General features: G+C 39.4%; 2 protein-coding genes across 3 annotated transcripts in view; one reads left to right on the top strand and one right to left on the bottom strand.

The window, feature by feature from the left end:
* EFTUD1 (elongation factor Tu GTP binding domain containing 1) overlaps positions 1 to 9,695 on the bottom strand; it is a 147,271-nt gene extending 137,576 nt beyond the window's left edge. Inside the window, exons 1-4 of one of the 2 annotated variants that reach the window (XM_011938355.1) lie at positions 9,546 to 9,695; positions 8,631 to 8,740; positions 8,016 to 8,083; positions 1,230 to 1,314 (exon numbers count right to left, since the gene is read on the bottom strand). In XM_011938355.1, the coding sequence (XP_011793745.1) occupies positions 1,230 to 1,314; positions 8,016 to 8,083; positions 8,631 to 8,721 (244 nt within the window). In that variant the 5' untranslated portion in view covers positions 8,722 to 8,740; positions 9,546 to 9,695. The remainder of the gene's footprint in view (positions 1 to 1,229; positions 1,315 to 8,015; positions 8,084 to 8,630; positions 8,741 to 9,545) is intronic. The other variant, XM_011938356.1, reaches the window with a different exon arrangement.
* Positions 9,696 to 9,834: 139 nt separating this feature from the next.
* The window catches only part of SAXO2 (stabilizer of axonemal microtubules 2), a 33,497-nt gene continuing 31,758 nt past the window's right edge, over positions 9,835 to 11,573 (top strand). The window contains exon 1 of the mRNA XM_011938354.1: positions 9,835 to 10,079. The gene's annotated coding sequence lies outside the window, so the exon portion shown is untranslated. The remainder of the gene's footprint in view (positions 10,080 to 11,573) is intronic.

The raw sequence follows: 11,573 nt of genomic DNA, 5'->3' as shown, positions 1-11,573 counted from the left end.
GAAACTGGATCCTTTCCTTACTCCTTATACGAAGATTAATTCAAGATGGATTAGAGACTTAAATGTTAGACCTAATACCATAAAAACCCTAGAACTTAAAGTATAATAAAAAAATAAAAAATAAAAAAATAAAAAATAAAATAAAATAAAATGTGAGAAGTGGTTTAAAAAAAATGAAGCATTAAACATTAAACATTGAGAATTCATGTGCCTCAGACCTTCAAAACGGGTTTGGCACAACAGCCATTCCCCACAGAGTACATCTTTTGGTGGCAGTGCCAAAGATATGACACTTGTGAAGGATGAACCACAGGTAAGTCCATTAGGGAAATAAAATGTATCTTTATTATTTTCTTCTAATTACAAAAATATACATTTTGTGTAAAATTTTCAAATACAAATTTTGAAGCTGTGTAAAAATTTCAAAATAAATATTTTGAAAAGTGCAAGTTTCGCCATAATCTAGCTCCTGCAGAGAGCTACTGTTAAGGGTTTGGTAAGTATCCTTCCAGACACCTTTATCTGCATATATATTTTTATTACCCAAACACATTCATATCTTACAAAAATAGTCTGCAATTTGTTTTCTGTCTCTTAACAGACCATTCTTCCCTATACAATGGCATATATATTAAACAGTAGGTTTAACAGCTGCACAGTATTTCACAGCTTGGATGTATCAGTTTAACCATTCTCCTACTGACATTCAGATTGTTGGTATTTTTTTCATGAATATAAACATGTTAGTGAATATCAGTGACATGTATCTCACACACTGACATGACTATTTCTGTCAGATAAATTCCTAGAAGTGTTACTATCAAAGTAGCATCCTCATTTGAGGATAGCAAGCTAGAACTGATCATGCCAGTCTACTTTTAAGTAAATAAGACTCCAAATCTAACATGCAGGCTAGGCCATGAGGCAGAATAGTAAGGCTGAACCAGCTAAAGTCCTAGGGCTCCTGACTTTCCTTGTGAAGAAATCCATACAAGCACCTGGTGGAGGGGGCCAGTGTGAACTGCCAGTTCTTCTGCTCGCAAGCCAGTCAGAGGCTTCCCTCTGCATCCAAGCCTGGACAGCCTGACTCTGACAACAGATCATGTGGAAAGGCCAGAATAAAATATGTAGAATATAAGCAAAGACACTGAGGCATGCAATTAATTCAGAAAGAGAGAGGAGGACATGAAAGATACAAAGCTGTGTTTCTGTAAAACAGATTGATTTACCTGTTGCATAATGTAGTGAAATGGCACTGGATTTCATAGTGATCCCTCGGATCTGTTCATCTTCTCTGCTGTCCATGTACCTTAACTGGAAAAATGCAACATATGCATCTTCACTTCCCAAAGAATTAAAATGTAACATTAAAATTTGCTAATTTAGATTTTTGTTTTAAATATTTAAATTTTTATTTTATTTATTTTTGTAGAGACAGGGTCTCACTATGTTGCCCATGCTAGTCTTGAACTCCTAGCCTCAAGTGATCCTCCCACTTTGGCCTCCTAAAGTGCCAAGATTACAGGTGTGAACCACCATGCCCAGCCAATACTTAAATTTTAAACTACATAGAGTCTATTTTTTTTTTTTTTTTTTTTGAGACAGAGTCTTATTCTTTTGCCCAGGATGGAATGCAGTGGCACAATCTCAGCTCACTGCAAACTCTGCTTCCCAGGTTCAAATGATTCTCTTGCCTCAGCCTCCCAAATAGCTGAGATTACAGGCATGTGCTAACACGCCTGGCTAATTTTTGTGTTTTTAGTAGAGACGGGGTTTCGCCATGCTGGCCAGGCTGGTCTCGAGCTCCTGACCTCAGGTGATCTACCCACCTCGGCCTCCTAAAGTGCTGGCATTGTGGGCATGAGCCACCACGCCTAGCCCTCTCTCTCCTTTTTTTTTTTTTTTTTTCAGATGATGGGGGTCTGGAGAAGTGAAGTTAGTTGAGGGGAAGGGAACATGACAAATTGAAAAACATTACCACTAGGAACTCATAAATGTATTCAAATACTGCATACCCTCCCCAGAGTGTTGCTCATCCAAATATCAGCCATGAATGATGGGGCAGGTCAAGAACAGCTTACAGACAGCAACATTTGGGAGAATTCTTTCTAAATATCAAGAACATGGCCATTCTTTTCCTATTTACAAGCTGTTTGACAAATTCTGAGCAGAGACTGAAACAGAGGTCTCTAGAGGCAAGAGAAGTCTTTATTCCTTTCCCAAATTAATAGATTTTGGATACATCTTTTTTTAAAAAAGAATACAGTAGAAAATATTTGTAGTATGACCATTTCGTTGATGACTTTCATAACATCGTAATACCCACCAATGAGGATCTACATCTCATTCTCTAGACTTTGCAGTGCATCAGTATTGACAGTGGTTTCGTTTAAATAAAGATCCCATCCCTTTCCAACTCCTTAGCCCTAAGCACCAGACTAACCTCCTCCTCCTTTCTCCAGAATGATTTTCCCTTACCCTACCTCCATTCTCTCCACTGTCAAACTTTTGAAAAATTCTTAACCTTTCTATTTACTCCTTTCTTTCATTCAAAAGCACTGAGAATTATCTGTTGATATGAACTGCCACATGTATTCATCCACATTAATTCTGAAATTTTCAGAAAGGCTTCCATTTCCGCAGCTCTGGCAAAATCAAAGCCCTAAAAGCTATCAATGACCTCTGGCCAAACGCAGTAATCATTGTCAATCCTCACTTTTCTTGATTCCAGTGCAGCATAACAGTCACCCTTTGTGTGCATGTGTGTTACATGCATATGTGAAATTCTTCCAAGACTCTGAAATATCTTAATTTACCTCCATCTCTCCTTAGATCCCATTGCTGGTTTCCCTTCACCTCTCCAACCTCTCAGTCAGTCCTTCCTTCAAAAAGTTTCAGTCCCTTATCAGTCTTCTATAATGTATGTTTTTAAGCACTGGGTTGGTATGAAATATGTGTAACACATAAATAACAACACAATGAATCCCTATGTATGCACCATCCCATTTCAAAAGGAAAAAAAAAAGTTTGTTACTTTTGAAGTACCCTGTGCTCCTGGCTTATAGGTAACCACTATCCTGAATTTTATCTTGATCATTTCCTTATTTTCTTTATAATTTTTAAAAATGAGTGTGTCCCTCAGCAATATATCATGTAGAGTGGCAAGTTTTAAGCCTTCTATAAGACTCATACTTACTATATTATACTGTCACTTTTTCTCTGCTCGATATTGTTTTCCTGAGATTCACCCGTATTGATGTAATTCATTCATTTTTATTACTGTAGGACTCCACTTCACAGATCTACCACACCCATTCATCCACTGTATTACCAGTGGACACGGAGACGGATTCCAGTTTTCTGTAACTATTACTGAGCTGATATGAACAGTTGTGGGTCTCTTGTACACTCCCTACCAGTAGAATTTCTGAGTTATTAAATCTGCACATCCTCAGCCTAACTTGATATTTCCGGATTATTTTCCAAATACTTGGACTGATCCACAGTGGAATATTACTTTTTTTGATTCATAACCTCAACAGCTGATATTGCTTGACTTTATTTTTTAAGATGGGTGATAAATAGCATCTCATGGTTTTAATTTACATTTCTCCTATTATTAATGGGATTAAGTATCCTTTTACAAGTTTCTTGTATTGGCCATTTAACATTTCTTTTCTGTGAACTGCCTATACAAGGCTTTTGTCCACCTTTCTACTGGCTGTAATACAGATTTATTTTGTTTTGGATAAGAGTTATTTATAGTCTCTGAATTATAGTCCTTTGTCAATTACATCTGTGTTATTAATATTTTTCACAGTTACCAGGCTTGTTTTTTCCATTTCTTTCTGGCATATTTGATAAGTATGTTCTTAATTTTAAGTAGTTTACTGACCTTTTATAAAATAGTTTGCAAATTTTTGTCTTAAGAAATCTTCCTTTACAGTCATAAAAATATTAGCCTGTATTATTTTCTAAAAGCTTTATAGTTTTGCTTTTAAATAAAAATATCTTAACCATGCAATTGATTTGTGTGTGGTGTTAACAGAGGTCCAATTTTTTTCCCACATGGATAACCAATTGCCCAAGAACCATTTGAAAGGTTCATCTTTTTTTTTTTTTTTTGAGACGGAGTCTCACTCTGTTGCCCAGGCTGGAGTGCAGTGGCCGGATGGATCTCAGCTCACTGCAAGCTCCCCAGGTTCATGCCATTCTCCTGCCTCAGCCTCCCAAGTAGCTGAGACTACAGGGACGCACTGCCATGCCCGGCTAATTTTTTTATATTTTTAGTAGAGACGGGGTTTCACTGTGTTAGCCAGGATGGTCTCTATCCTCTGACCTGGTGATCTGCCTGCCTCGGCCTTCCAAAGTGCTGGAATTATAGGCGTGAGTCACCGCGCCCGGCTGAAAGGTTCATCTTTTTCCCACAGATCTGAAATGCCAGCCTACTATTCTAGGCCTACTATTCTGAGCCATCCAGTCAATTTCATGCCTCAGTCAATTCCAGGCCACAGGTTACAACACATCAATAACATTCATAGTAAGTCTTGCCAGTGGGTAAGACATATTTCCATACCCTACTCTTCTTTAGTCGTGTCCCAGCTATTAATTGGTTTATTTGCTCTTCTGTATATATTTTAAAATCAGCATATCAAGTTGAAATTTTTAAATATCTGTTGGAATTTTTACTGGAATTCCTGAATCTATAGATCAATATTTTTAAAATGTCATAAAAAAATACTGAGTCAGCCAATACATACATATGGCATATCCTTCCATTTAATTTTTCTCCAATATCTCGTAGGTGGTGGTGGTGGTGGTGTTTTTGTTACTTTTTAAGAGATAGGGTCTTGTGCTATCTACCAGGCTGGAGTGCAGTTGCTGTCACAGCTCACTGCAGCCTCAAACTCCGGGTTTCATGCAATTGTCCTGCCTCAGTTTCCTAAGTAGCTTGGATTATAGGCATGAGCCACCATGCCCAGCACAGGTACATTTATTATGCTATTTAAATGGTTTATGTTTTTAAATAGATAATTTAAATATTATCTATTTATTGCTCATGTATACTTCTTTTCAACAGTTTTCACATCCTGAAACCTGCCAAATTGTTACTAATATCCTAGCAATTTATCTACATTTTTGTTTTCTTCCTTTCCAAAATTCATTTTTTATTTTTCTTTCCAGCTTTATCACTGCAACTAGAACCTCCAGTACAACCTAAAGGAGAAGTTATAACACAATGAGCAGAAGGGTATGATGGCCATTCTTCCCTTATTCCTGGCTATGAATAGAAAAGTTTTTTTAACACTTCATCATTGAGCTCAATCTTCATTTTAGGTTTTTTATAAATATCCCACATCAGATTACAGAAGTTCTCTTCTGTAACTATGTTGCAAAGAGGTTTTATCACAATAGATGTTGAATTTTACTACGTCTTTATTACCTGTTGAAATGATCATGATTTTCTTCCTTTAATCTATTAATATAGTGAAATTACATGTTAAACCAATCTTGAATTCCTTGGGACAAACTCGATTTGGATATGAATAATCATCTTTTTATACTATGCTGAATTCTGTTTCTTAACGAGGATTATAATTTTTGCATCCATAATCATAAGGTTGGTATATAATTCTCCTGTCTTGTATTATCCTTAACAGACTTTTGGTATCAAAGTTACGCTATCTTCATATGATTTGGAGAATACTGCCGATTGTTGGGTTTTTCTCTGCTATATTTTGAAATGGTTTAAGTAGGACTGAAATTATTCCTTGAATGTTTGGCAGAACTAGAGAGTTAAACCATCTGGGTCTTTTCTTTATGGAAAGATTTTTGCCAACCAATTAAATTTCTTTCTTTTTTTTTTTTTTGAGATGGAGTCTCACTCAGTCGCCCAGGCTGGAGTGCAGTGGTGCGATATCAGCTCACTGCAAGCTCCGCCTCCCCAGTTCACGCCATTCTCCTGCCTCAGTCTCTGGAGTAGCTGGGACTACAGGCGCCTGCCACCTCCCCCGGCTAGTTTTTTGTATTTTTAGTAGAGACGGGGTTTCATCAATTTCTTAAATGACTATAGAATAATTCAAGTTTCCTATTTCTTCTTGACTCCATTTTAGTAAGTTATGTTTTCCAGACAATTTTCCAGTTTAGCACTTTTAAGTTTACTGGTACAGAGTTGTTCATTATATCCTATTAATACCTTATTAACTTCTGTAGCATTTTTCTTTCCTGGTATCACTTATATCTGCCTCCTCTCTTTTCTTCTTGATCATCTTGCTGGTATTTTGTCATTGTATTACTCTTCTTTAAAGTCATTCATTCAAAAATATTTATTTATATATACTATGCTTTGTATATGTCCAAAGTACAGTGAGCCACATTAGGAACATTAGCAGGTCAAAAGTGTCAAATGTTCCTCAACAATGTCAATGAAAAACAAAACAAAAATGTTTCCTAGTCAAGATAACAAAAAATTAACTATATTGCTAGTAATTGTTTCAATTAATAACTTTATAATTTTTAGAGCAACTTTACAGAAAAATCGACTGAAGGTTCCCACATACTCTCTCCTTCCACCCACACAGTTTCCCCTATTATATCTATCTTGTATTAGTATATGGTGTGATACACTTGTTACAACTGATGAACCAATATTGATGCATTATGATTAATTAAAGTCCATAGTTTACATTAGGGTTCACTCTTTGTGTTTGTTAGCTGGGTTAATCTTTTCCAAAAACAAACTTCTGGCTATTCATTGATCCTTTCTATAAAATGTGTTTACTATTTCATTAATTTATGCTTTACTATTTCCTTTCATCTACTTATTTTAGAGTTATTGTACCTTCTCTAAATTCTCAAGTGGGGAAAATATAAGCATTTCATTATTTCACTCAATCTAGTTTTTTTCAGCCTCCTCTAGATAGTATCTTGGGCCGGCTTCCCTCCCAACCCACGCATCAATTCCCAAATCGAACTTCAACTCTACTGGGTCTACTCTGTGGATTCAATTTTGCTTCTCCATCTCCTCTTCTCTTTGTTCTCTGTCACCTGATAAGCCCTATTGATCATATCCTAAATTCGTTATGGAAACGAATACATCTTTATTTTTCTACTGCCAAGTAAATTATTCCAAGCCCTTTCAACTCATAGCTACAAATAAAGATCTCTTTAATTTTATTTCCTCAAACACTATTTTCAGGCTAGGTGTGGTGGCTCACACCTGTAATTCTAGCACTTTGGGAAGTCAAGGCAGGAGGACTGCTTGCGCCCAGGAGTTCAAGATCAGCCTGGGGAACATGGCAAAACCCTGTCTCTACAAAAAATTAGCCATGTGTGTTTGTGTGCACCTGTAGTCCCAGGTACCCAAGAGGAGGAGGTGGGAGGATCACCTGAGCCCAAGAGGGCGAGGTTGCAGCGAGCCGTGCATGATCACTCCACTGCACTCTAGCCTGGGCAACAGAAAGAGATCCTGTCTCAAAAACAAAAATCAAAAACCCACTATTTTCATCACAATCCTCAGGCACAAGCAGCTTTCCTTTGATATTTAGGTTACCTTTTAAGGTCTTCTATAATCTCTTCTCCCTGCCAGTATGTTTTCTCTGTCACTAGCCTCTAGGCAAATGCTCCACTCAAATAAAGCACAACACACAAGTTAGCCTTTATCCGTGTTATTTCCGACCACCTGGTAGTTTTCCTGTCTTCTCCTCAAACCACCCAACTCATTCACCTACAAAGAATCTCTTTCACTGTGAAATCTTCCAAAATTGTGTATCATTTGCTTGTTGCAAAAACTCACTTTTGCACTTATAAAATATTAATATAAAGCAATACAAAGCAATATAGAAGTAATTATTTTCTCATTAGCAATTTAATCTTGCAAAATGGATTGGCAGCTTTTAGATGCAAGAACAATGTTTTATACCCTTTTGGATCGCTAAAGAACACAGGAAATGGTTCATTACATTGTTGACAGTAAATACTGAAATGCGACAAGTATTTATAAAATAAGAACATACCTTGCCCGCTAGGCGGCTGGAGATGATTCCACTGCTAGATATAAGACAGTCAGTCAGAGTAGTTTTTCCTGTTAAAATAAAATAGGGACATTAATTCAAATCCATGTCCTTCTTAAAGGGGGTCATGGATCATACCTATAGATTTAAAATCTGGTCAGAAGAATTGGTTTAGTAAAGATTTTCAATTTACCTATGCTAGGTGACAAAAGACAAAAGAGATTTATTAGACTTTTGAACAGAATATCATCTAGAAGGACACAGATGCTAGCACTCTATATTGCTGTAATCTTATCTCCAACCCTGTGGATCTAATCACCCTCATCTGAAAAGTTGTCAAGCAACTTAAAGCCATTTCAAAAACAAAAATTTCAAGTTCTGGTTTAAAAAACAACATGACATGCTATAAAGAAGAATGCTACTCACTAGGTAACTGTGTTCATTTCAAACGATTTATAGCAAGGCAGGCTTCCCCAACATCACGGAAAACTTTTAAAGGAAAGAAGACTTGCTTCTTAGCAAACACCACTCTCAGCTGCCCACAGCTTCACTCCACTGAGACATACAGAGACAAACCTCCCTTATTTATCAAAACAAGCACTTAAAAAGGATTCTTACCATGGTCAACGTGAGCCAAAACACAAATATTCCTGATGTTGGCAGTGTTTTTCTGGAGATGAATCATCTTATCCAAACTGTTGAGCACCATGGTTACTTATTTCCTGTGACTAAAAATTAAGTAAGTATTAGCCCAGAGGCTAAAGGTAGGGGCAAAAGAAAAAAATAATAAACGCTAGGGGGTGGCAAGGCTTCTTAAACCCCTTAAACTAAGAACCCAGTGAATGTTTATTGATGAGACACACCACCTAGGCCTAAGTCCCGTTCGAGCACTAAAGTCAATATCCTAGCACGATAAACTTAAGGAGTTTGCTCATCCTTCCGGATCCGAAGGCTGCGATGAATCACACAGCTCGAGGCGGCTGGGTGCAGAGTGACACCAGTAACCCTGCCGGTGGAGGAATACTCGGGTAAACTTCTCCAGGCCAATGACCACGTACAGGAAGGGTTGCATGCAGGAGGGAGAGAAGATGCTGAAGAAGATGCTCCCTTTCTCTCTTCAGTCTTCCCCCAAGTCCCTCATCCTGACATTCTCACTAGTCCTCGCGCGAGGTCGAATACCCAGCTTTATTCCTGCCCACGGAGGCCGAACAAAGTTTTGGGTCACGTGCTTATTATCCAAGCAGGTGCACTGCCGGTCTTTCATTCCTTTCTAAATAAAAAGGAAAAACCTCTACACTACATGCCCTTCATTTCGGCAGGGTCTCGGATTCGTTCTCTTTGAGAATCGCTGGTCCACACAGGCCACCGCCCCGGCCCCAGACTGGAAGCGACACTCCGGGGACCACCGCTCCCAGCCAGGGCTCGGCCCCAGCCCCCGTTCCCGCCTCAGAGCCGCAGCGAGCGGGGTCCTCCAAACACCGCCCAGAGGCTGGCCGAGGAGGATGCCAGTCCCCAGCGCAAACTCGCACTCACCGGCGGCAGCAGCCCCACGAACCCAGCTTCTCCTCTCGGGCCGCAGCCACACCAAGAGCTTCCGAAACGCAAAGATCTCTGCGGGTCCGGCACGCCAGCGCGCCAGGGGGCGGGGCCGGCTGACGCTCGACCTTTCACCCGCGCGTCTCTGACGCCACCGGAAGCCGGCACCCGGTCGTTTGCCAGGCATCCCTCTGTTGCCTTGACTTCGGAGGGCGCTGTGGGAGTGGAGAAGCCGCAAGTGCTGAGGCGCGGTGGAGGAAGGCATGGGCGGCAAGAGCATGAGGAGCTGGTGTAGTGGCGGGCCGGGGCTTGGGAGCCGACCTAGGGCCTAGGTGCACGGAGCCGGCTCTTCGGGAACCCTGAGAATGGCCGTCCCCCGCAGATCAAGGGACGAGGACGCAGCGACATCCCCACTTATCCCGCTCCACGAATACTCGCTCCGCACCCGCCGGCTACCTGGGGGTAAAACATTTCTTCGTAGCCCCTGAGACTCCCAATCAAGGATGCAAAGTAAAATGCCACCCAGGCCGGGTAAATAATATATGTGAAGCAGCGACGGGATATAATAAGACTGGTGAGTAGTGGGATGTGATCCGACTGGAAGAATGCATTTCCACCTCGTCATCCCCCACCACAAAGGTAAGAAAGAACAGTGCTCAAGGCCCTGAGTCTGCAACCCATATCACACTTTCTTTCATCTGCTTTCTGTCCTCCCAGCCAGACCATATTCCCATTCCCGTCCAGGCAGCAGTTCTTTGGGATCCGCCTGACTGAAAAGGCAGTACAGTAGTCCCCACCCTGAAACCTAGAATACAACTGAGTCCCGCCTAACAACCTTCCATCACCTAGAAACAGTCTTCTCCTTCCTCAGCTTCACTGTTGACCCAGGGATTAGATCATTAGTTGCTAAGTAAATATGAACGTGTCAATCCCTTCCTATTTGGAATCCCCTTCAAAGAAAACACCTGCATGTTGATGGAAAGCAGTTTTTTTGATAGTCTCATAATAAACACAGTTTGTAATTAGAAGTAGATTAAAATATCAACAAATTAACTTTGGGTGTATGAATCTGCAGACTGGTGTACAGGAGAAAATTTTTACTTTTTTCCTAATTTACATTCAACGCAAGTTCCTTTCTCATTCAACTGTTAGGAAATTCAGTCTTCATTATGTTGAGGGCTACCCTTGGAATGGTGTGATTTTACTTTTTCTTTGTTTTTGGTTGTGGTTGTTTTGTTTTTTAAGGGTTTTTTTTTTATTTTTTGATAATGCAATAAATACACAAGAGGTGTCATAAAAATCCATAAAACTGTAAAATATCTATAATATTATAAAACACCTTCATAATGCTATCTTCCACAGATAACAAATGTTCTTTAAGACTTGTTTTACATGTGCATTGATTTTTTTTTTTTTTTTGAGACAGAGTCTCAGTCTTTCGCCAGGCTACAGTGCAGTGGCATAATCTCAGCTCACTGCAATCTCAGCTTCCCGGATTCAAGCAATTCTTCTGCCTCAGCCTCTCGAGTAGCTGGGATTACAGGCCCATGCCACCACACTCGGTTAATTTTGGTATTTTTAGTAGATCTCCTGACCTCGTGATCCGCCCGCCTCGGCCTCCCAAAGTGCTGGGATTACAGGCATGAGCCACTGCGCCTGGCCTGCATCGATTTTATTTTTTTTAAACAAAAAGAATATTCTGAGCATACTGTTCTACAATCCAGTTTTTTACTATTTGCAATCTCACCGTCTTCCAGTGACCATGCATAAAGGTCACCCTCATTCTCTTAAATAACTGTATACTATTAGCTTATATGATATATTCGTCAAGGTTGTTAGTTATGGATAACATAACCTCCTTTCGTTAGTTTAGGCAAAAAGGAATTTATTAAAGAGTGTGTGTGTGTGTATATATATATATATATATATATATATATATATATAGTTCACTTGGAAGAACTTAAGAAATCATTTTCAAAATAAGCTTCCAGGAAAAACTTTCAAAAATTTTACCACAAAACAGGA

The sequence above is a fragment of the Colobus angolensis genome, unplaced genomic scaffold (assembly GCF_000951035.1).
Source record: "Colobus angolensis palliatus isolate OR3802 unplaced genomic scaffold, Cang.pa_1.0 Scaffold172, whole genome shotgun sequence".
In the NCBI taxonomy this organism is placed as follows: Eukaryota; Metazoa; Chordata; class Mammalia; order Primates; family Cercopithecidae; genus Colobus; species Colobus angolensis.
The sequence above is the reverse complement of the archived record's forward strand: the minus strand, read 5'-3'. Positions and strand labels throughout refer to the sequence as shown.